Source organism: Ranitomeya imitator, chromosome 3 (assembly GCF_032444005.1).
Source record: "Ranitomeya imitator isolate aRanImi1 chromosome 3, aRanImi1.pri, whole genome shotgun sequence".
Taxonomy (NCBI): domain Eukaryota; kingdom Metazoa; phylum Chordata; class Amphibia; order Anura; family Dendrobatidae; genus Ranitomeya; species Ranitomeya imitator.
Window position 1 is genome coordinate 95,324,437 of NC_091284.1, and position 23,412 is coordinate 95,347,848.

Below are 23,412 nucleotides of genomic sequence, written 5' to 3' on the forward strand. Positions count from 1 at the left end.
GTTTTTTCCTGCTTGCTGGAAGCTCTGGGACGCAGAGGGTGTACCTCCGTGCCGTTAGTTCGGTACGGAGGGTCTTTTTGCCCCCGTCGTTTTTCTTCTGCCCCTGTGTTGTGTCAACCAGATGTTTCGCTTCCGTTCCAGGTCGAGGTTGATGCTTCTGAGATTGGAGCAGGGGCTGTTTTGTCGCAGAGAAGTTCTGATTGCTCGGTGATGAAACCATGCGCCTTCTTTTCCAGGAAGTTTTCGCCTGCTGAGCGAAATTATGATGTGGGTAATCGAGAGTTGCTGGCCATGAAGTGGGCATTCGAGGAGTGGCGTCATTGGCTTGAAGGAGCTAAGCATCGCGTGGTGGTCTTGACTGATCATAAGAACTTGACTTATCTCGAGTCTGCCAAGCGGTTGAATCCTAGACAGGCTCGTTGGTCGCTGTTTTTTGCCTGTTTTGACTTTGTGATTTCGTACCTTCCGGGCTCTAAAAATGTGAAGGCGGATGCTCTGTCTAGGAGTTTTGTGCCCGACTCTCCGGGTTTATCTGAGCCGGCGGGTATCCTCAAAGAGGGAGTAATTGTGTCTGCCATCTCTCCTGATTTGCGGCGGGTGCTGCAAAAATTTCAGGCTAATAAACCTGATCGTTGCCCAGCAGAGAAACTGTTTGTCCCTGATAGGTGGACGAATAAAGTTATCTCTGAGGTTCATTGTTCGGTGTTGGCTGGTCATCCTGGAATCTTTGGTACCAGAGAGTTAGTGGCTAGATCCTTTTGGTGGCCATCTCTGTCGCGGGATGTGCGTTCTTTTGTGCAGTCCTGTGGGATTTGTGCTCGGGCTAAGCCCTGCTGTTCTCGTGCCAGTGGGTTGCTTTTACCCTTGCCGGTCCCGAAGAGGCCTTGGACACATATCTCTATGGATTTTATTTCAGATCTTCCCGTCTCTCAAAAGATGTTAGTCATTTGGGTGGTCTGTGATCGCTTCTCTAAGATGGTCCATTTGGTACCCTTGTCTAAATTACCTTCCTCCTCTGATTTGGTGCCATTGTTCTTCCAGCATGTGGTTCGTTTACATGGCATTCCAGAGAATATCGTTTCTGACAGAGGTTCCCAGTTTGTTTCGAGGTTTTGGCGAGCCTTTTGTGGTAGGATGGGCATTGACCTGTCTTTTTCCTCGGCTTTCCATCCTCAGACTAATGGCCAGACCGAACGAACCAATCAGACCTTGGAAACATATCTGAGATGCTTTGTTTCTGCTGATCAGGATGACTGGGTGTCCTTTTTGCCTTTGGCTGAGTTCGCCCTTAATAATCGGGCCAGCTCGGCTACCTTGGTTTCGCCGTTTTTCTGCAACTCTGGGTTCCATCCTCGTTTCTCTTCAGGGCAGGTTGAGTCTTCGGACTGTCCTGGTGTGGATACTGTGGTGGACAGGTTGCAGCAGATTTGGACTCATGTAGTGGACAATTTGACCTTGTCCCAGGAGAAGGCTCAACGTTTCGCTAATCGCAGACGCTGTGTGGGTCCCCGACTTCGTGTTGGGGATTTGGTTTGGTTATCTTCTCGTCATATTCCTATGAAGGTTTCCTCTCCTAAGTTTAAACCTCGTTTCATTGGTCCGTATAGGATTTCTGAGGTTCTTAATCCTGTGTCTTTTCGTCTGACCCTTCCAGATTCTTTTTCCATACATAACGTATTCCATAGGTCGTTGTTGCGGAGATACGTGGCACCTATGGTTCCATCTGTTGATCCTCCTGCCCCGGTTTTGGTGGAGGGGGAGTTGGAGTATATTGTGGAGAAGATTTTGGATTCTCGTGTTTCAAGACGGAAACTCCAGTATCTGGTTAAGTGGAAGGGTTATGCTCAGGAAGATAATTCCTGGGTCTTTGCCTCTGATGTCCATGCTCCCGATCTTGTTCGTGCCTTTCATATGGCTCATCCTGGTCGTCCTGGGGGCTCTGGTGAGGGTTCGGTGACCCCTCCTCAAGGGGGGGGTACTGTTGTGAATTCTGTGGCAGAGCTCCCTCCTGTGGTCACGAGTGGTACTTCGGCTGATTCTCTCTGTGAGCTTCCGTTGGTGGAGGAAAGTGGTACTGCGGCTTCTGAGTTTCCTTCCTCAGGTGATGTGGTGAAGTCGTTAGGTGCTGCTCTATTTAACTCCACCTAGTGCTTTGATCCTGGCCTCCAGTCAATGTTCTAGTATTGGACCTGTTTCCTCCTGGATCGTTCCTGTGGCCTGCTGCTCTGCATAGCTAAGTTCCGCTATTTTGTTTGCTGTTTTTTCTGTCCAGCTTGTCTATTTGTTTTTTCCTGCTTGCTGGAAGCTCTGGGACGCAGAGGGTGTACCTCCGTGCCGTTAGTTCAGTACGGAGGGTCTTTTTGCCCCCTTTGCGTGGTTTTTGTAGGGTTTTGTGTTGACCGCAAAGTTACCTTTCCTATCCTCGCTCTGTTCAGAAAGTCGGGCCTCACTTTGCTAAATCTATTTCATCTCTACGTTTGTCTTTTCATCTTTACTCACAGTCATTATATGTGGGGGCTGCCTTTTCCTTTGGGAAATTTCTCTGAGGCAAGGTAGGCTTATTTTCTGTCTTCAGGCCTAGCTAGTTTCTCAGGCTGTGCCGAGTTGCATAGGGAGCGTTAGGCGCAATCCACGGCTGCCTCTAGTGTGGTTGGAGAGGATTAGGGATTGCGGTCAGCAGAGTTCCACGTCTCAGAGCTCGTTCTATGTTTTTGGGTTATTGTCAGGTCACTGTATGTGCTCTGACCTCTATGTCCATTGTGGTACTGAATTACCTTATCATAACAGCGGAGGGTCTTTTTGCCCCCTCTGAGTGGTCTTTTTGTAGTTGTTTGTGCTGACCGCAAAGTTACCTTTCCTATCCTCTGTCTGTTCAGTAAGTCGGGCCTCACTTTGCTAAATCTATTTCATCTCTGTGTTTGTAATTTTCATCTTTACTCACAGTCATTATATGTGGGGGGCTGCCTTTTCCTTTGGGGAATTTCTCTGAGGCAAGGTAGGCTTTATTTTTCTATCTTTAGGGCTAGCTAGTTTCTTAGGCTGTGTCGAGTTGCATAGGGAGCGTTAGGAGCAATCCACGGCTATTTCTAGTGTGTGTGATAGGATTAGGGATTGCGGTCAGCAGAGTTCCCACGTCTCAGAGCTCGTCCTATATTATTAGTAACTATCAGGTCATTCCGTGTGCTCTTAACCACCAGGTCCATTATTGTCCTTACCACCAGGTCATAACAGTGTCCCCACTGCTGCATGTCTCATGGCTTTTTGACAGTGGCAACACATGCATGGAGTGCCTAATAAACAGGAAATCCCTGCATGTGTTGCGGCTGCCAAACAGCAGCGAGACATGTAGCCGCATATTTTTCGAGCACGCAGAAGGCACTGTATGCACATTCGCTCATCACTAGTGCTAAACTTAAATCTATTGCTATATAAAGAAAATTTCAATCTAAAGAGGGAGGATTTTGCTTGCAGGTACATAACACATTAGGAGCCTCATGAAAAAAAAGTATTACTATTTCATATTGCAACCAACAAGATTAATTCTTTACTGGGAATATACAAATTGTAATCTGATTGGTTGCTTTAGGCAACAATTGCAGTACATTTGGGTTTGTGCGTCAGTTGTAATGCATTTTTCTTGCTTTATTCCCACAATTAAATACCTAGTGGATTTTATGTCCTAAAAATGAATGGAAAAATTCCCGATTTTCATTTATGATAATCAGGAGAGACAAAGAAAACGTCTGTGGAGAATGTGCAGAGTGCAGCAAGCATTTCCATGACAATAATTAAGATGAAATATGCTAAATTATTGTATTCTTCTTTTAGTAATCATGTATATTGCCGCTTACCAGTCCATCCACTGCGGTTCTCCTTGCTGACATCTGCCCCATGATTGAGCAGTACTTTAGCACACTCCAAGTAACCTAATGTGGTAGCAAGATGCAGAGGGGTCCGTCCCCGAGGGTCCACCTGTTCAATCTGGTCCTACAAATATATAAAAAAAAAGTCTTCATAAATCATAAATATAAAGATTCTCATTTCTTCACCCTAAGCAGAAATAATGTGGACAAAACAACACAGTGCTATACTTACCGTATTTGTTCTGTGCAATAGAGCATGTAAGTAATAATGTATAATAAAGGAACAAGTGGCAATGTTCCCTATCCTCTCCATCATTCATATAGACTACACAAAACCACAACCTAACCTAAAATGTTTTAAATAAAAATGGAAGCCGTCACCTCCAAATTGACATCTGTTTAAGGAACCATTTGAAAAAACGATTTTGCAGCATTGTTTCTTATAAGGGCTTGTGTTTTTGCTGTTTTCTTTCCCCGCAGGTTTTTCAAGAATAAAAAATGCTGCACTTTACAGTAGCAGGAAAGTGAATGAGATTTCTGAAATTTCATATACATGTTGCTCATTTTTTCCTTGCGTATTCCAACCACCAAAGCGTTTTATCACATATGCCAATGCTACTGCCAATAACGGAGGCTTAGAAGGGACAATGCTACCTGTGGGGTGGGGGAGACATTGCTGCTACAATCAGTGTGATGCTGGAAAAAAGTATGATGCTTCTAAAAGTGGGGAAGGGGAACAATACTGCTTTCAGAAAGGGAAAGGTTGGCAGAATGCTAGTAGAGGAAGCAAGGAAAGGCCGTACTGGGCCCCTGGCCCTCAAGGAAGGCCAGCATGACGGGGTCAGGGGAATGGCAGAGCCTCAGGGTGGGCAAGGGCAAGTTGGGGTTAAATAGTTTGCTTGGGCTGTGTACTTTTGAATTTGGACAGAAGGGGGGGCGGGGTTTGGACGAGGCAGGGAGGAGCAAGCAGGGGGAGCTTACTGAGGGGGTGATTTGGATAAGAAACCGACAATTTCACCTCAGCAACTGCCACGCTCACCTGCTGGTCTGGCGGTGGCTGAAATCAATCCCCAGTGATGGACATGGAGGCCTTATTACTGAGACTGCGCGAACAGGCCAGCACACAGGGCACCGAATGGCTGCAGCAGTCCATCAGCAGCCTTCTGGACGGAGCGGTGATGGGACCAGCCCAGGTACCTGCAGAGGGACGCATGGCCGCGGAGGTCCAGGCCTCCGGCGTGCTTGAGTCCCGACGTCACCCCTCGGGCCCGGCGCCGTATTAGGAGCCCCTCTAGGGACCCTCCGGCAGGAGACGCGAGCGGCGGTGCAGCAGCGGCCCGCGGCAGAGCCGGGAGGAATCCGGCAGCACGGCGGGGCCTGCAGCATGGGGAGGTGTCGGCCTCCTCCTCGGCGATTGTGACTCACCAGGTGTCGGGACCAGGAGCAGCGGACTGCGCCAGGTCAGGTGAGCCTGCTCGTCGCGGAGGAGCGGGCGCTTCCAGGAGGTGGGGACCTTATTCCCAGGCCTCTCGGATTGAGGCATCTAACGGGCGGCGTTCTGCCGGCCCTGTCAGCAGCGCTCTGCCTGGGACAGGGCAGGGAGCTAGAGGGCTGACTTCCTCTAGCCAGCGCAGGCTGGGGCTGAGTCCATCCAAGGGGTCTGGCCATGTCACAGCTGCAGATAGGAGCACTTCCCAGCACGGGCAGCGTTACGCTGGCTCAGGTATCTTCACAGCGGCGGCGTCAGCAGCAAGGGACCCTGCACCTTCGGATGGGGTGTCACAGGACGTCTGACTTACCCGGGGACCAATGGATGGAGAGCTCAGGAGAGAAGCATGTACGTTTGGCTTCAGGATCTTCGGCTGCCGGGTCCACAGCACTCGGGCAGCTAGGTGAGGACAATCCTTTTCTTTCATGTACCCCTGTATTAGCTCCCTCTGTCAGTGTTAGTAGGGATGTATTTATGGGGCGAGTCGGGGGGGGGGTTAGGGCTTATCATGCACGGGCTTAGAGATCTGGCGGCGCTATGGGAATCGGGGGGTTCCAACCTGGGGTCTTCTCCTTCTGCGGCATGGCTTAGGAATCCGGGGGAAGTTTCGGGTTTGAGGGGTTCTCTGGGGGGGGGGTTCACTGATATGAGTTTTAGGAGTATGTCATCAGATAACGTTGGGAATGATGCTGCGGCGACGAGTGCCACCATACCTTCCGTTAGCGTGTCTGTTGCCAGTCAGGCAGGGGAAGCGGAAAAAGATACCTCAGTGCGTTTGGATGACGCGGCCCGTGGGGAGGTATACGTTTGTTTCGTGGGACCGTTGGGGGCACACTTAAAAAGTGAAACTAGGGATAAAATTTGGAAAGGGGAATACGTGGAAATATTCTCCTTATTACCACTAGAGCGTTTTCAATTGGACAGGCTGCACAAAGATGATTTAAAAAAAAAGAGGAGAAAGAAAAGAGGCGTTTTAGGCTGATTCCTAGGACGTTTTCTAATTGGTTACAGGCATTCGCCATTTTGGCGAGTGTGATTGGTGAGAGGTCCCCCGAGAACTGCTCGGGGCTTTTTTGTTACATGGATGCGATTGGGGAAGCTTATCGGACTTACGGGGGCCAAGGTTGGCTCAGATACGATGAGCAATTCCGGTGGGATCACAAAGATATAGCTTTGTGGATGAAGGTTATGGTCCCGTCACGCTTCGGGTCAGGCAGCCAGTCGTTTCTTGGAAGCGCTGGGGGTTCAGGGCAGTCGGGACACTCAGCGGCAATGCAGAGAGGACTGTGCTTTGCATTCAATGAAGGGTCATGTAAATTTGGGGGAAAATGCAAATTCAAGCATGAATGTGCAACTTGCGGAGGACCGCACAGGTCATCCAAATGTTTTAAGGGTGGCAGATAGAGAAGCGGAGACGGTTCTGAAAAAAGGAATGACGTCAATTCGTCTGGACGTGATGGTGCCATTTCTAAATAGGTACCCTGATTCACCAGCTGCAGCCATGTTAGGAGGTTTTCGGGATGGTTTCCGTATTCCATTCGTGGATGCGGAACATAAATTTTCCACAAAAAATTTGAAACCGGCTCTGCAATTTCCTGACGTGGTTGCTTAAAAGCTGGAAAGCAAAGTTAAATTGGGTAGGATGGCCGGCCCTTTTCCAGTGGCGCCTATACGCAATCTGAGGGTTTCCCCGTTGGGCGTGGTACCAAAAAAGGAACCCAATAAATTCAGATTGATTCATCATCTGTCCTTTCCGAAAGGGTCCTCAGTAAATGACGGAATTAACCCTCAGTTATGTTCGGTGATTTACACTTCATTTGATGCGGCTATGGATTGGGTGCGGGTATGTGGGGGTGGCGCACTGTCGGCGAAAACGGATATCAAAGCGGCTTTCAGGCTACTACCGGTTCACCCGGAGAGTATGCATCTCCTGGGTTGCTATTGGGATGGAGGTTTTTACGTCGATCGCTGTCTCCCCATGGGTTGTTCCCTTTCCTGCACGTACTTTGAAACTTTTAGCACCATTTTGGAGTGGGTGGCAAAAGATGTGTCGGGCTTGAAATCCTGCATTCACTATCTGGATGACTTCCTGTTTCTAGGCCCGGCTCAAAGTACCGATTGCTTGGTGCTATTGCACACTATGGAGAGAGTGTGCAAGATTTTCGGGGTTCCTTTAGCTGCGGACAAAACTGTGGGTCCAGTCACTGTTCTGAGTTTTCTAGGTATAGAAATCGATACCTTAGAAATGGTGTGCAGGCTGCCTGGGGATAAGGTTAGTGCTCTGAGCAAAGAGGTGTCTAGGGCATGTAGTGCTAAAAAATTGAAGCTGAGGGAGGTACAGTCTTTGCTTGGCAAATTGAACTTCGCTTGTCGTATTATGCCGATGGGAAGGGCATTCTGCCGCAGGTTGTCGTTGGCGACCAGGGGCGTTCGATCTCCGGTTCATTTTATCAGACTAAAGAAGGAATTGCGTGAAGATTTGGCAGTATGGGCAAATTTTTGGGAGAATTACAGCGGAAAGTCTATCTGGATAAAACCGGTTGTGAATTCAGATGATTTGGGTTTCATCATTGCCGTGGTGGATGATTGTGGTTTTGGTTTGTTTTTCCAAGGCAGTTGGTTGTTGGCTGAATGGCCTGGTTTCTGGCGGGAGCAAGGTTGGCTACAAAATCAGGTTCTTCCTCATTTGTTCCCTATCGTTGTTGCGTTGTCGTTATGGGGTAACAGTGTGCGAGACAGGAAGATTCGTTTTCCATGTGGGTCCGATGCGGTTGCCGTGGCGATAAATTCACTGTCGGATGATGCACCGGCGGAAATAAAAATTTTGCAGCGTTTGGTGTTTTTGGGCTTATCTTTGAATTTGTGGATTGTGGCCGAGGTCAGGTCGATGGCTTCTAACCCTGTCTCTGTTGCTTTTTCTCACTTGCAGGGAAATCGTTTTTGAGAATTGGTACCTCAGGCGGAGTCGACAGACCGGGAGTGCCCAGCGGAGTTATGGAAGCTTCCTAGCGGGCAGTAGATTATCTGTTTCAGAACTCTTTATCGGCTAGGTCTTGGAGTCAGTATCAGCAGGCACGGGGTACTTGGGAAGAGTGGGGTGTTTCTTTAGGAGCGGGACTACAGGATGAGAGCAGATTATTGTTGTTGATCGGGCATTTTAAAGAGTCAGGTTGGTCCGTGTCTAGACTGAACAAGTTGTTGGCGGGCATTGGATTCGGTTTCAAGGCTCGGGGCCTTAAGGACGTCACAAAGTCTTTTTTGGTAGTTCAGATGGAGAAAAGGTTGGGCGGTGAGCGATAAAAGACGCCCGGTATCATACGAGGTATTGTTAATTTTGGGCAATCAGTTAGCTTCGGTCTGTTCATCGCAATGGGAAATAATTCTTTTTAAGGAGGCCTTCGCATTAGCGTTCTTTGGAGCCTTTCGGTTAGGGGAGTTGGTCAGCCCCTCTAAAAGAACCAAAGGTGGTTTGTTAAGGGACAACGTGGACGTGTATAATGATAGGGTAGTCATTCGGCTTTGATTTTCTAAGACAGACAGTCAAGGTAAAGGCTGTAAAGTGGTGTTATTTAAGGTGGCCGGTTCCCCGTTATGCCCAGTCCTGTGTGTCAATGCTTTCATGGGGATGAGCGGAGGATTGTCCAACCCCCTTTTGGTTCATGAGGACGGTTCCTTTTTATCTCGATTTCAGTTCATAGCGGTTTTTAAGAAATGTTTGATCGCAGGGGGAATTTCACCGGGGGATTACAGTGGGCATTCATTTAGAATTGGCGCAGGGACGGAAGCTGCCAGGAGGGGCCTTGTTGAGAAGGTGGTAAAAAAGATCGGTCGGTGGGAGTCGAGGAGATTCATTTCCTATATCCGCCCGAACTTGGTCTAATGGTTTAATAGTTGAATTGTTTTTTTCTTATTGTTGTGTTATCTATTTCAGGCCGCGAGCACCGGCTGGTGTGGGTCATGAGCCACTCTTTCGTTTTTTGGGCGGCTTTTGCGGGCCGCAATTCAGCCGGACGGGCGGCAACTGGGGTTCTCAAGAGAGACAGCGATTCTGCGGTGGATCGGGAAACGCAGAATGATATGGAGCCAGCTTTTGCCGTAGTTCCATCAGTTTGTTCGTTTGGATCGAGCTCCGGATGTGGCAGTAATTCATTTGGGCGGGAATGACTTGGGCAAAAGGCCCTCTAGGGAATTGATAAAGGACATAAAGTTCATCATTTTAAGACTTTGGGTGGCGTTTCCGAAGTTGTTAGTTGTCTGGTCGGATATTATCCCGAGGAAGGTGTGGTGAGGTGCTCGCTCAATTGAGGGGATAAATAAGGCCAGAATAAAAGTAAATAGGGCGGTATCTCGGTTCATGGCGCGGAATGGGGCATTGGTAGTGCGTCATGTAAATTTGGAATCTGGAAAGGGCGAATATTGGAGGGCAGATGGTGTGCATTTAAATGCAATCGGGGTTGACATGTGGTGTCTCGCTGTTCAGGAAGGAATTGAGACGGGTTTGAAGGTTTGGAGGGACACAAATGTTTGAGGTGTCAAAACATTTATGTTGGTGGCGGGGGAGGGAGGTCCTCGAAGTTGGTGGAAAGAGGGGAATGGCGGATTCTAGGGGGGGCACCTCTAGTGGTCCTGGACTCCCCCGGAGTGGATTGCGAGTGGATGTGGTAGATCAGCCCGTGGAAGGGCTGATTAAAAGATTTGGTAATCAGTTGGTTTGGCCGGGTTGGTCATTATCTGCCTCCGAGCTGGTGCTTAGCGGCTGGAGGCAAGACTAAGCCTGGAGGCCAAGGTACACAATTTGAATTTCTGCAAGGTTATTTTTGAGGCTTCGAGGACCACCACTCCCTGGGGGGATATTGTTTACATGTTATATTTATGTTTAATAAAAGGCTGCTGTGGCCATTTAATCCAAATCTAGTGTAATGTCGTTATTCAGGAGGGGATCTTACGATAAGGCAGTTTACGAGAGATCCGATGCAGTAAGTAATTAAGGTTAGGCATTTAAGTCAGTAAAGGCGGTCATGAGTCACGTGTACCCCTTACGTCATGGACAATACTGCCAGATGTGGTGTGGGAGGCAATGTTGCTACCACAAGGGTGATATGGGAAGGGTGAATGAGAATGCTGCAAACGGGGAAGAGGAGCAATGCTGCTGTCAGTGAAGAAGGTGTAGGAAGGGTGACACTGCTGATGCCACTGGTGCTGTACAGTGATATTTGTTTAGTATTGCAAGGAGGTACATTGTTTTGAACTGTGGTATTTGTGTAGCCCTGTAGGGGAGGTTCGTTGTTCTGCACCATGGTATTTGTGTAGCCTTGCAGGGGAGGTACATTGTTCTGCACTATAATATTTGTGTAGCCCTGCAGGGGAGGTACGTTGTTCTGCACTGTGGTATTTGTGTAGCCCTGCAGGAGAGGTACGCTGTTCTGCAGTGTGGTATTTGTGCAGCCTAGCAGGGAAGGTATGTTGTTAAGCACTGTGGAATTTAGGTAGCCCTGCAGGCGAGGTACGCTGTTATGCAGTGTGGTATTTGTGTAGCCCTGCAGGAGAGGTACATTATTCTGCACTGTAATATTTGTGTAGCCCTGCAGGGGAGGTACGTTGTTCTGCATTGTGGTATTTGTGTAGCCCTGCAGGGGAGGTATGTTGTTCTGCACTGTGGTATTTGGGTAGCCCTGCAGGGGAGGTACTTTGATCTGCACTCTAATATTTGTGTAGCCCTGCAGGGGAGGTATGTTGTTCTGCACTGTGGTATTTGTGTAGCCCTGCAGGGGAGGTACGCTGTTATGCAGTGTGGTATTTGTGTAGCCCTGCAGGAGAGGTACATTATTCTGCACTGTAATATTTGTGTAGCCCTGCAGGGGAGGTTCGTTGTTCTGCACTGTGGTATTTGTGTAGCCCTGCAGGGGAGGTTCCTTGTTCTGAACTGTGGTATTTGTGTAGCCCTGCAGGGGAGGAACGTTGTTCTGCACTGTGGTATTTGGGTAGCCCTGCAGGGGAGGTACTTTGTTCTGCACTCTAATATTTGTGTAGCCCTGCAGCGGAGGTATGTTGTTCTGCACTGTGGTATTTATGTAGCCCTGCAGGGGAGGTACGTTGTCCTGAACTATAATATTTGTGTAGCCTTGCAGGCGAGGTATGTTGTTTTGCACAGTGGTATTTGTGTAGCCCTGCAAGGGAGGTACTATCACAATTCGTGTTTGCATTCATGGCAGCTCTGGTTTCACTCTGTTTTAAATATAGCTTTTTCCTTTTTCCTGGCAATGAGCTGTAACTGCAGTGTGTCTAGGTCAGCTGATGTGGGTGGTGATCACTCCCACCATTTTTTAAATGGTCACCTGATACATCAGCTGCCGGTGATAGAGCAATCTACACTGACCAGGCTTGGAGGAAGGAGCCCGCTGGCTGTTGTGGTGTATCAGCTGGTTTCGTGAGCTCGTGATCCTGATGCCTTTATTCTGCTGTGCAGTGCGCTACAGCAGAGGAAGTTGAAGCTAAGTTGTGCTTTTACCCTATCCCTTTTGTGTTTGTCATTGTCCCCTGTGTGGTATTATCTGCAGTGGTGAGGCTAGTGTGTTGTGGATTCTGTTTTTGGGCTCCCTCTGGTGGTTACAGATGGTACTGGGTGACTTGTGTTTTCTGCGGTCTCTGGTGTCCACCTGTTCTATCAGGATATGGGAGTTTCCTATTTAACCTGGCTTTCTTGTCATTTCCTCGCCGGCTATCAATGTAATCAGTGTGTCTTGTTACCTCTGCTTCCCGCTTCTGTAATCTTCAGGACAAGCTAAGTTTTTGATTTTCCTGTTCCACGTTTTGCTTAATTTTTGTCTTAGTCCAGCTTGCAGATATGTGATTCCTTTTTGCTGGTTGCTCTAGTGGGCTGAAATTACTCCTCATGTTCCATGAGTTGGCACATGAGTTCAAGTAATTTCAGGATGGTTTTTTGTAGGGTTTTTCGCTGACCGCGCAGTTCACTTTTGTATCCTCTGCTATCTAGCTTTAGCGGGCCTCATTTTGCTGAATCTGTTTTCATAACTACGTATGTGCTTTCCTCTCATTTCACCGTCATTACATGTGGGGGGCTGCTATTTCTGTGGGGTGTTTCTCTGGAGGCAAGAGAGGTCTGTGTTTCTTCTAATAGGGGAAGTTAGTCCTTCGGCTGGCGCGAGACGTCTAGGAATCATCGTAGGCATGTTCCCCGGCTACAGCTAGTTGTGTGTTAGGTTCAGGATCGCGGTCAGCTCAGTTTCCATCACCCTAGAGCTTGTTTTGTTTTTTGTGCTTGTCCTTTTGTGATCCCCTGCCATTGGGATCATGACACTAGTGCCCCTTGCTGGCCAGTGCACTAGCCAGGGCAGTATTAGGTGACAGCGAGGGACGAGGTTCCTGAAGGTGGTGGGGGGAAGGACCCAGTTAGGGCGTTAGGGCAGTGCAGGGACAGGCTCAGGCTTGAGCTGAGGTGGTGACCATCCCCCATTTTCCCTATCAGCAGGACCTTACTCTCCCCATTTCCATCCCGTTGTTAGTGTGTTGCGCCGTCCGCTGATCTAACCCCGGTTGGGTCGTGTCACATCGTGACAGGTACATTGTTCTGCACTGTAGTATTTATTTGGTGCTGCTGGGGAGGCATTATATGTTGTGCTGTAGTATTTCATTGGTGATTCTGGGGGTATTTTGTGCTTGGCTAGTTTCTGAACTATCAATATGGGGGTGGGCTGATGTTTGTGTGGGCTTGTGTGGTCTGCATTTCAATCTCAGTCTCCCATGGTTGCCATTCTTTGCTAAACACTATCTGGGACATGTTAATATTTCACTAGTGTTATTATGATGCATTTTTCTAGAGGTGAAGCAGCTGACAAGAAATTTTTGAGAAACAACATATTTAATTTCTGAGTAATTTCTGTGTAATATCTTATTACTGATCTACATTATGAATCGACAACCTCCAACACTCCAGATGTTACCATATAAGCTTAGTCAACAGTTACAGGATCAAAATAATTCAGCTTATTCTCTCTGCCTGTGGTGCTAACCCCACCGAATAATAGATAATGCAGTCCTAATACTGGAAGAATTAGAGAGGAATACAATATACTGTATCAAGACTAATAGTCAAAAAGCTACTGTAATTATATTCAGTTTAGTGGAAAAGCAGATTAAAAGGAGACAGAAAAAGACATTAAGACTGGACTTCATAGATATTGCATTCAAAATTTGCATAATGTTCATTTTATAATAAGCTTGATGAAGATTTTAATAAAAAAAAAGAATGAAGCATCAATGATGCATGGAAATAACAGACTAGTGATTGCCTAACAGTGAATACATTACGGACTGTTAGGATTCCTCTAACTGCCCCAGATAACCCCTTTCAAAGGGTTTTCCAAAAATGTTTTTTTATACTGTATGAAAAGAACTGTTTAGGGTAAAAGCTTCTCCCACCCCTGCTCTCCATCGCCATCTCCTGGCTTTGTTGATAGGCTTCTGCAGTGATGTCACAACTACAGCGCACGTGACCGCAGCAACCACTCAGTGGACTCAATGGTCATGACAAGGGAAAAAAAATAATTGCTTGAAATCCACTTTTTTTATTTTCCTAGGCAATTGATGTGCATTCATAAACCTGCTATATTGCATTGCACCTCTCTAGTTAAATATGAAAATTGTCTCTTCAGGGAGACAGAGAACTGGAACTCTAGCACCGCCTATCATTGCTTCCAATAGGTGGAGCTAGAGTACTAGTCCTCTTCCACTCTGAAGAGACTATTTGCATATTTAATTTCCCAAAGAAGCATGCATAGCATATATGCCTCCTCACTCTGACATGCATAGCATATATGCCTCCTCACTCTGACATGCATGGCATATACACCATGTTCCAAATTATTATGCAAATTGTATTTAAGTGTCATAAAGATTTAATTGTTTTTTTTTTCAAATAAACTAGTCGATGGTATTGTGTCTCAGGGCTTAATGGATCACCGAAATCAATCTTCAACACATGTGATAATTAGTTTTCCCGGTGATGCTAATTAAAGGTAAACTACTTAAAAATGATGGTCCACATTATCAAGCAGGCCACAGGTTTCAAGCAATATGGGAAATAAAAAGGATCTCTCTGCTGCTGAAAAGCGTTAAATAGTGCAATGCCTTGGACAAGGTATGAAAACATTAGATATTTCACGAAAACTTAAGACTGATCATCATACTGTGAAGAGATTTGTGACTGAAACAGAGCACAGAGAGAGTTCATGCAAATAAAGGCTTAATGAGCAAGGTTCCTGCCATACAAATTCACTGGATTAAGAGAGCAGCTCCCAAAATACCATTACAAAGCAGCAAACAGTTATTTGAAGCTGCTGGTGCCTCTGGAGTCCCTCGAACCTCAAGGTGCAGGATCCTTCAAAGGCTTGCTGTGGTGCATAAACCTACTATTCGGCCACTCCTAAACAGTGTTCACAAGGAGAATCGGTTGCAGTGGGCCCAGACATACATGAAGACTAATTTACAAACAGTCTTGTTTACTGATGAGTGTCGAGCAACCCTCGATGGTCCAGATGGATGGAGTAGTGGATGGTTGGTGGATGGCCACCATGTCCAAACAAGGCTGCAAAATCAGCAAGGAGGTGGAGGAGTCATGTTTTGGGCCAGAATCATGGGGAAACAGGTGATAGGGCCCTTTAAGGTTCCTGAAGGTGTGAAAATGACCTCTTCAAAGTATATAGAGTTTCTGTCTGACAACTTTCTTCCATGGTATAAAAAGCAGAAACATGCCTTCAGGAGCAAAATCATCTTCATGTATGGCAATGCACCATCTCATGCTGCAAAGAATACCTCTGAGTCATTGGCTGCTATGGGCATAAAAGGAGATAAACTCATGGTGTGGCCACCATCTTCCCCTCAACCCTATATAGAACCTTGGGAGTATCATCAAGCAAAAGATCTATGAGGGTGGGAGGCAGTTCACATCAAAACAGCAGCTCTGGGAGGCTATTCTGACTTCATAATAATAATAATTTTATTTATATAGCGCCAACATATTCCACAGTGCTTTACAAATTATACAGTTGACTTGTACAGACAATAGACATTACAGCATAACACAAATCACAGTTCAAAATAGATACCAAGAGGAATGAGGGCCCTGCTCACAAGCTTACAATCTATGAGGAACAGGGGAGACACAAGTGTGGATGGTAACAATTGCTTTAGTTAGTCGGACCAGCCATAGTGTGAGGCTCGGGTGTTCATGTAAAGCTGCATGAACCAGTTAACTGCCTAAGTATGTAGCAGTACAGACACAGAGGGCTATTACTGCATAAAGTGTATGAGAACATGATGCAAGGAACCCGATTATGTTTTTTTTTTTTAATGGGTCACACAGGGATAGTTAGGTTAATGCGTTGAGGCGGTAGGCCAATCTGAACAAATGAGTTTTTAGGGCACGCTTAAAACTGTGGGGATTGGGGATTAATCGTATTAACCTAGGTAGTGCATTCCAAAGAATCGGCGCAGCACGTGTAAAGTCTTGGAGACGGGAGTGGGAGGTTTCTGATTATTGAGGATGTTAACCTGAGGTCATTAGCGGAGCGGAGGGCACGGGTAGGGTGGTAGACTGAGACCAGAGAGGAGATGTAGGGTGGTGCTGAGCCATGGAGCGGGGAGAGTTTGGTAAGAGGGAGGCCGATTAGTAGAGAGTTACAATAGTCCAGACGAGAATGAATAAGTGAAACAGTGAGAGTTTTTGCAGAGTCGAAAGTAAGAAAAGGGCGAATTCTAGAAATGTTTTTGAGATGCAGATAAGAAGAGTGAGCCAGTGATCGGATGTGGGGGGTGAATGAAAGCTCGGAATCAAGTATGACCCCAAGGCAGAGGGCATGTTGCTTTGGAGTAATGGTGGAACCGCACACGGAGATGGCAATGTCAGGCAAAGGTAGGTTAATAGAGGGAGAAAACACGAGGAGTTCAGTTTTTGACAGGTTCAGTTTCAGATAGAGGGAGGACATGATGTTAGAGACAGCGGTAAGACAATCACTGGTGTTTACTAAAAAGGTCGGCGTGATAACAGGAGAAGAAGTGTATAATTGGGTGTCGTCAGCATAGAGATGGTACTGGAAACCAAATCTACTGATTGTTTGTCCAATAGGGGCAGTATACAACGAGAAGAGGAGGGGGCCTAGGGCTGATCCTTGAGGAACCCCAACAGTAAGGGGAAGGTGAGAGGAGGAGGAACCAGCAAAAGATACAGTGAAGGATCGGTCAGAGAGATAGGAGGAGAACCAGGAGAGAACGGTGTCCTTGAGGCCGATGGAGCGGAGCATAGTGAGGAGGAGCTGATGATCCACAGTGTCGAATGCTGCGGAGAGATCCACGAGAATTAGCATGGAGTAGTGACCATTAGATTTAGCTGTTAATAGGTCATTAGAGACTTTAGTGAGGGCAGTTTCAGTAGAGTGTAAAGAGCGGAAACCAGATTGAAGAGGGTCTAGAAGAGAGTTATCTGAGAGATAGCGGGTAAGACGTGAGTGGACCAGGCGCTCGTGGAGTTTAGAGATTAAGGGAATATTAGAGACAGGTCTTCATGCAAAGAAATACAAGCAGAAACTCTCCAAAAACTCACAAGTTCAATAGATGCAAGAATTGTGAAGGTGATATCAAAGAAGGCTTCCTATGTTAACATGTGACTTGGCCTGTTACGATGTTTTGGAGTTAAATAGCTTTTTTGTTCAATGAATGTGACCTCCTAATGCTGCAAATTCCACAAATGAGCATTTTCAGTTCTTTAAAACATATCAAATGTTTAGAAATTCTGCTGTGCCTAATAATTTGGAACAGTGCATTTTGAGTTTTTATTCATTTTGGAGATTATACTGTTATCATTGGGAGGTTTCTTCAATAAAATTCGATGTATACTCGGGTGATGACTTTTATTAGACTGACTGTCATTTGCACCGACCATTTAGGAAAATCCGAGAAAAATGTCATTTGCATAATAATTTGGAACATGGTGTATGTCTCCTTACTCTGACATGCTAGGCTTGGCTTGTCTCTCTGCACAAGAAGAAACGTTACCCCATTGACGCCCATCTCTCTAGTTACTAATGTTAAATAACACTGTACCAAATTGTGATTATTTCATGTCAGAAACCAGAAGATTTCACTCTTCACAATGAAATGGGTAAAATTCAAAGCTAAAATAATCAGTATAAATCGACATTCTATTGCTGGCAAATCTGCAGCAAGTTACAATGAAGATTTTTCTGTGCAATGTGTAGATTAGATTTTAGAAAATGATTTTAGATGACAATTTTTTAAATATTGAACCCCTTAATCCCTTTGGATGTACTATCCCATCGGGGTGACCTGGGACTTAATTCCCAGTGACGGGATAGTACGTCCAGTGTGATCAGCCGCGCTCACAGGTGGAGCCCGGCAGATCGCGGCCGGGTGTTATCCGGCACTATGTGCCAGGAGCGGTCACGGACCACTCCCGGCACATTAACCCCCGGAACACTGCGATCAAACAAGATTGCAGCGTTCTGGCAGCACAGGGAAGCATCGCGCAGAGAGAGAGCTCCCTGCATAGTTCCCTGAGACCCTCGGAGCAATGCGATGTGATCGCGTTGCTCCAAGGGTCTCCTACCTCCTCCTCCCTGCAGGCTCCAGATCCAAAATGGCCGTGGGGCTCCTTCCAGGTCCTGCAGGGAGGTGGCTTGCAAGTGCCTGCTCAGAGCAAGCGCTTGCAAGTCTTCTGCAGTGCCAGTCAGATCGCAGTTCTGACACAGTGCTCTGCAAAGTGTCAGATCAGCGATCTGTCACTATAGTGTGATGTCCCACACTGAGACAAAGTAAAAAAAAATATTTACATGTGCAAAAAAAAATCCTAAATAAAGAAAAAAAATATTGTTCCAATAAATACATTTCTACATCTAAATAAAAAAACCAAAACAATAAAAGTACACATATTTAGTATCTCCACGTCTGTAACGACCCGACCTATAGAACTGTACCACTAGTTAACCCCTTCAGTGAACACCGTCAATAAAAACAAACAACGCTTTATTATCATACCGCCGAACAAAAAGTGGAATAACACGCGATTAAAAAGACATATATATAAATATCCATGGTACCACTGAAAACGTCATCTTGTCCCGCAAAAAAACGAGCCACCATACAGCATCATCAGCAAAAAAATAAAAAAGTTATAGTCCTCAGAATAAAGAGATGCAAAAATAATAATTTTTTTATCTAAAATAGTTTGTACTGTATAAAAGCGCCAAAAAATGATATAAATGAGGTATCGCTGTAATCGCACTGCCCGAAGAATAAAACTGCTTTATCAATTTTACCAAACGCGGAACGGTATAAACGCCCCCCCCCCCAAAAAAAAAAAAGAAATTCATGAATAGCTGGTTTTTGGTCATTCTGCCTCACAAAAATCTGAATAAAAAGCAATCAAAAAATGTCACATGCCTGAAAATGGTTCCAATAAAAATGTCAACTCGTCCCGCAAAAAACAAGACCTCACATGACTCTGTGGACCAAAATATGGAAAAATCAAAATGTGGAGACGCAAAAACTATTTTTTGCAATAAAAAGCGTCTTTTAGTACGTGACAGCTGCCAATCATAAAAATCTGCTAAAATACCCGCTATAAATAGTAAATCAAACCCCCCTTCATCACCCCCTTAGTTAGGGAAAGTAATAAAATTAAAAAAATGTATTTATTTCCATTTTCCCATTAGGGTTAGGGTTGGGGCTAAAGTTAGGTTTAGGCCTACAGTTAGGGTTGGGGCTAAAGTTAGGGTTAGGGTTGGGGCTAAAGTTAGGGTTAGGGCTACAGTTAGGGTTGGGGCTACAGTTAGGGTTTGGGCTAAAGTTAGGATTGGGGCTAAAGTTAGGGTTAGGGTTGGGGCTAAAGTTAGGGTTAGGATTACATTTACGGTTGGGATCAGGGTTAGGGGTGTGGTTGGGGTTACCGTTGGGATTAGGGTTGTGTTGGAGTTAGGGGTGTGGTTAGGGTTGGGATTAGGGGTGTGTTGGGGTTAGGGGTGTGTTCGTGTTATAGGTGTGGTTGGGATTAGGGTTCGGGGCATGTTCGGGTTAGGGGTGTGATTAGGGTTATGGTTAGGGTAGGGATTAGGGTTAGGGGTGTGTTTGGGTTAGGGTTTCAGATAGAATTGGGGGGTTTCCACTGTTTACGCACATCAGGAGCTCTCCAAATGTGACATCAATTCCAGCCAATTCTGCGCTGAAAAAGTAAAACAGTGCTCCCTCCTTTCCGAGCTCTCCCGTGCTCCCAACATATGGGATATCAGCGTACTCAGGACAAATTGGACAACAACTTTTGGGGACCAAGTTCTCTTGTTACCCTTGGGAAAATAAAAATTTGGGGGGCTAAAAATAATTTTTGTGGAAAAAAAAAGATTTTTTATTTTCACGGCTCTGCGTTATAAACTGTAGTGAACCACTTGGGGGTTCAAAGTTCTCACCACACATCTAGATAAGTTCCTTGGGGGTCTAGTTTCCAACACGAGGTCACTTGTGGGGGATTTCTACTGTTTAGGTACATCAGGGGCTCTGCAAATGCAATGCGACACCTGCAGACCAATCCATGTAAGTCTGCATTCCAAACGGCGCTCCTTCCCTTCCGAGCTCTGCCATGCACCCAAACAGTGGTTCCCCCCACATATGGGGTATGAGCGTACTCAGGACAAATTGGAAAACAACTTTTGGGGTCCCATTTATCCTGTTACCCTTAGGAAAATACAAAACTGGGGGCTAAAATATAATTTTTGTGTAAAAAAAATGATTTTTTATTTTTACGGCTCTGCTTTATTAACTGTAGTGAAACACTTGGGGTTCAAAGTTCTCACAACACATCTAGATAAGTTCTTTGGGGGGTCTAGTTTCCAATATGGGGTCACTTTTGGGGGGTTTCTATTGTTTAGGTACATCAGGGGCTCTGCAAACGCAATGTGACGCCTGCAGACCATTCCATCTAAGTCTGCATTCCAAACGGCGCTCCTTCACTTCCGAGCTCTGCCATGCACCCAAACGGCAGTTCCCCCCCACATATGAGGTATCAGCGTACTCAGGACAAATTGGACAACAACTTTTGGGGTCCAATTTCTCCTGTTACCCTTGGGAAAATACAAAACTGGGGGCTAAAAAGTAGTTTTTGTGGGGAAAAAAAATTATTTTCACGGCTCTGCGTTACAAACTGTAGTGAAACACTTGCGGGTTTAAAGTTCTCACAACACATCTAGATAAGTTCCTTAAGGGGTCTACTTTCCAAAATGGTGTCACTTGTGGGGGGTTTCAATGTTTAGACACATCAGGGGCTCTCCAAAAGTGACATTGGTCAGAATTGTAAAAATTGGCCCGGTCATTAACGTGCAAACCACCCTTGGGGGTTAAGGGGTTAAATGGAAAAAAAAAACATTCAACTTTATCGATATACAATAAAAATGACTACCGTATTTTATACAATGAACCATAAGTGTTACTTTTTTTTTTATATATATATATAACTCTGTTTATTAAAGTTTTTAAATTAACAAGACAAATAAACAGCAATTACAAGAACCCAAGAACCCTAACCCTCCCCCACTCCTTCCCCAAATCCCCTCCTCTGCGTGCACTCAACATTCGAATTATCTTATGGAATTGGAGTATGACCGCTTATCCACTGCAATAGATACCATTGGGTATTTTCAAACTGAGCTCGCATTTTTTCCCTAACCCCCAGAGGCAGAGACGGAATAAAGAAAGACCATGTAGTTAAAATTTACTGGACATTTTTTCCTTATTGGTCAGCGCGTCCAACCATTCCATTTTGAAAAGGAACATAACCTTGGCGTGTATAAGAGACAGTGGCGGGACAATCGGACTCAGCCAGTGTTGCAATATGCTTTTCCTAGTCGCCGATGCCCAAATTGTGAGTGTTGCTTTAATATGCCTAGGCAGACTATGGTGAGCTTCCTCCAAAATGTTAAAAATGGCCCACTGTGGTGTGAGCGTGAAGCTAATCCCGCACGACCTCTGCAATTCGTTATGTATGGTTTCCCACAGCTCCTGTCCTGGATCTTTAAACAGCTCCATAGGTGGTGATAAATGTCAGTATTGCGTGTCTTGCATTTGTAGCAAAAATATAGAGTAGAAGAAGACATCCTAGACTGCAAATGTGGGGTGATATAAGCCCTGTGTAGAATCAATAGAGCCATGTCGGTATAGCTACTATATGACAAGATTTTCCTTTGCGCTGTAGTAGCATCAAGGAAATCCCCTACCCCCAATCCTGGGAAGTCTTTTGACCATTTTGCTAATCCCATATCTCTCCCTTCCTATGACCATCTCCTACGTAATAGAGAATAAATACTACTTATAGATGCCGGCTGTGATCTTGTATTTCTGATAAAGTTGTCTAAGTTGTTCCTCCCCTCCCCCACCCCTCCAGTCAGCAGGCCCTTTTGTACCAAACTACGTGCTTGAAGGAATAGGAAAGGATTGTTATTAAATAATGGAAATCACTGTGACTCTACGTCAAAAGAGGACACTGAGAAATCAAGGTCCATCAAATCTATTACTTGCCTACATCCCTGATCGGCCAGAAGTTTATAGAATAATGTTGGAGTACCTTTTAGAAATCCAGGATTACCGAGAAATGGTTGAAATGGGGATAACCCAGCTCGTAAGTTACAAAGCCTTCTACAACGTCTCCAAGATAGTATAGTTTGCCATATCGTCAGGTGTTCCAGTAGCTCCGTCGGAAGCCCCTCCCCACCCAGATGCAACATTGCTGACAATGTGATATATGGACACAGTTGTTGCTCTAAGCCAACATTAGCGAAATGAGAGACACCCCTTATCCAATCGATGGCATATCTAAAGTTGGCCGCCAAGTTATACCTTCGTATGTCGGGGAAGTTAATTCCGCCCTCTGCCCTTGACGCCTGCAATTTTGTAAGACCTATGCGGAAATTTGAATTTAGCAGACTGAGATCTGCCCTAGACAACAAAAGAGGCAGAGTCTGAAAAGCATACAGCAACTTAGGAAACACTATCATCTTAATCAAGTGACATCGGCCCGAAAAAGACAATGTAAAATGTTTCCACGAATGAAGGAGACCGATTATTGAGCATATTACTGGTTTATAATTGACTCTGTATAAAATGGACGGATCCGCTGGGAGCCTTATCCCCAAAAATTTAATAGACTCCTGGCTCCATTGAAATGGGAACAAGGGATCTCGCAGTCTCCTAGTCCTGAATATCGCCAGAGCCTCAGATTTGTTATAATTGACCTTGAAGCCAGAACATCTGCCAAATTCCTCCAAAATTTTCATGATGGCCGGAACTGCCTGGACAGGGTCAGCAATAAACAAAAGAATATCATTAGCAAAAGCTGAGATTTTTACTGAGATGGCTCCAACCCTTACACCCTCATAAGCCGTTTCAGTCTGCAGCGTTCTCAGGAGTGGATCTAGCACCAAATTAAACAACAGGGGAGACAATGGGCAGCCCTGATACGTGCCCCGTTGTATTTCAAAAGGCCTAGATAGAGTATTGTTAACGGACATCCTGGATATCGGGTGTTTATAAATTGTTTTAACGGCATCACAGAACCAAGGGCCAAAATTTCTAAATGTTAGCAGATCATGCAAATAATCCCATGCCACCCTATCGAACGCCTTATCGGCATCCAGGCTAACCACAATAGTTTTCATATGTTTATGCATTCTACTGTAAGATATAGCTCCCAAAGCCGTTCTAATGTTATATGTAGTAGATTTTCCATGTACAAATCCAGTTTGCTGGGGCGTGATCAAATTTGGAATTATTTTTTGGAGTCTGTTGGCCAAAATTTTCGTAAAAATCTTAAAATCAGAATTGAGTAGTGATATTGGTCTATAACCCTCAACCTACATGTGATCTTTGCCCGGTTTTGGAAGAACAATGATAACAGCTTCGTTAAACCTATCTGGAAGATGACCACTTTTGACTATATTATTGTACAACTCACTAAGGTGAGATGCTATGGAGGCTCCCAGAATTTTA

At 45.6% G+C, this 23,412-nt stretch overlaps 1 protein-coding gene across 5 annotated transcripts in view; it reads right to left on the reverse strand.

Moving 5' to 3' along the window:
• ANKRD13B (ankyrin repeat domain 13B) overlaps positions 1–23,412 on the reverse strand; it is a 265,917-nt gene that overhangs the window by 73,823 nt on the left and 168,682 nt on the right. For all 5 annotated transcript variants that reach the window (XM_069761171.1, XM_069761169.1, XM_069761172.1 and 2 more), the window contains exon 2: positions 3,852–3,987. In XM_069761171.1, coding sequence (XP_069617272.1) covers positions 3,852–3,987 — 136 coding nt within the window. The remainder of the gene's footprint in view (positions 1–3,851; positions 3,988–23,412) is intronic.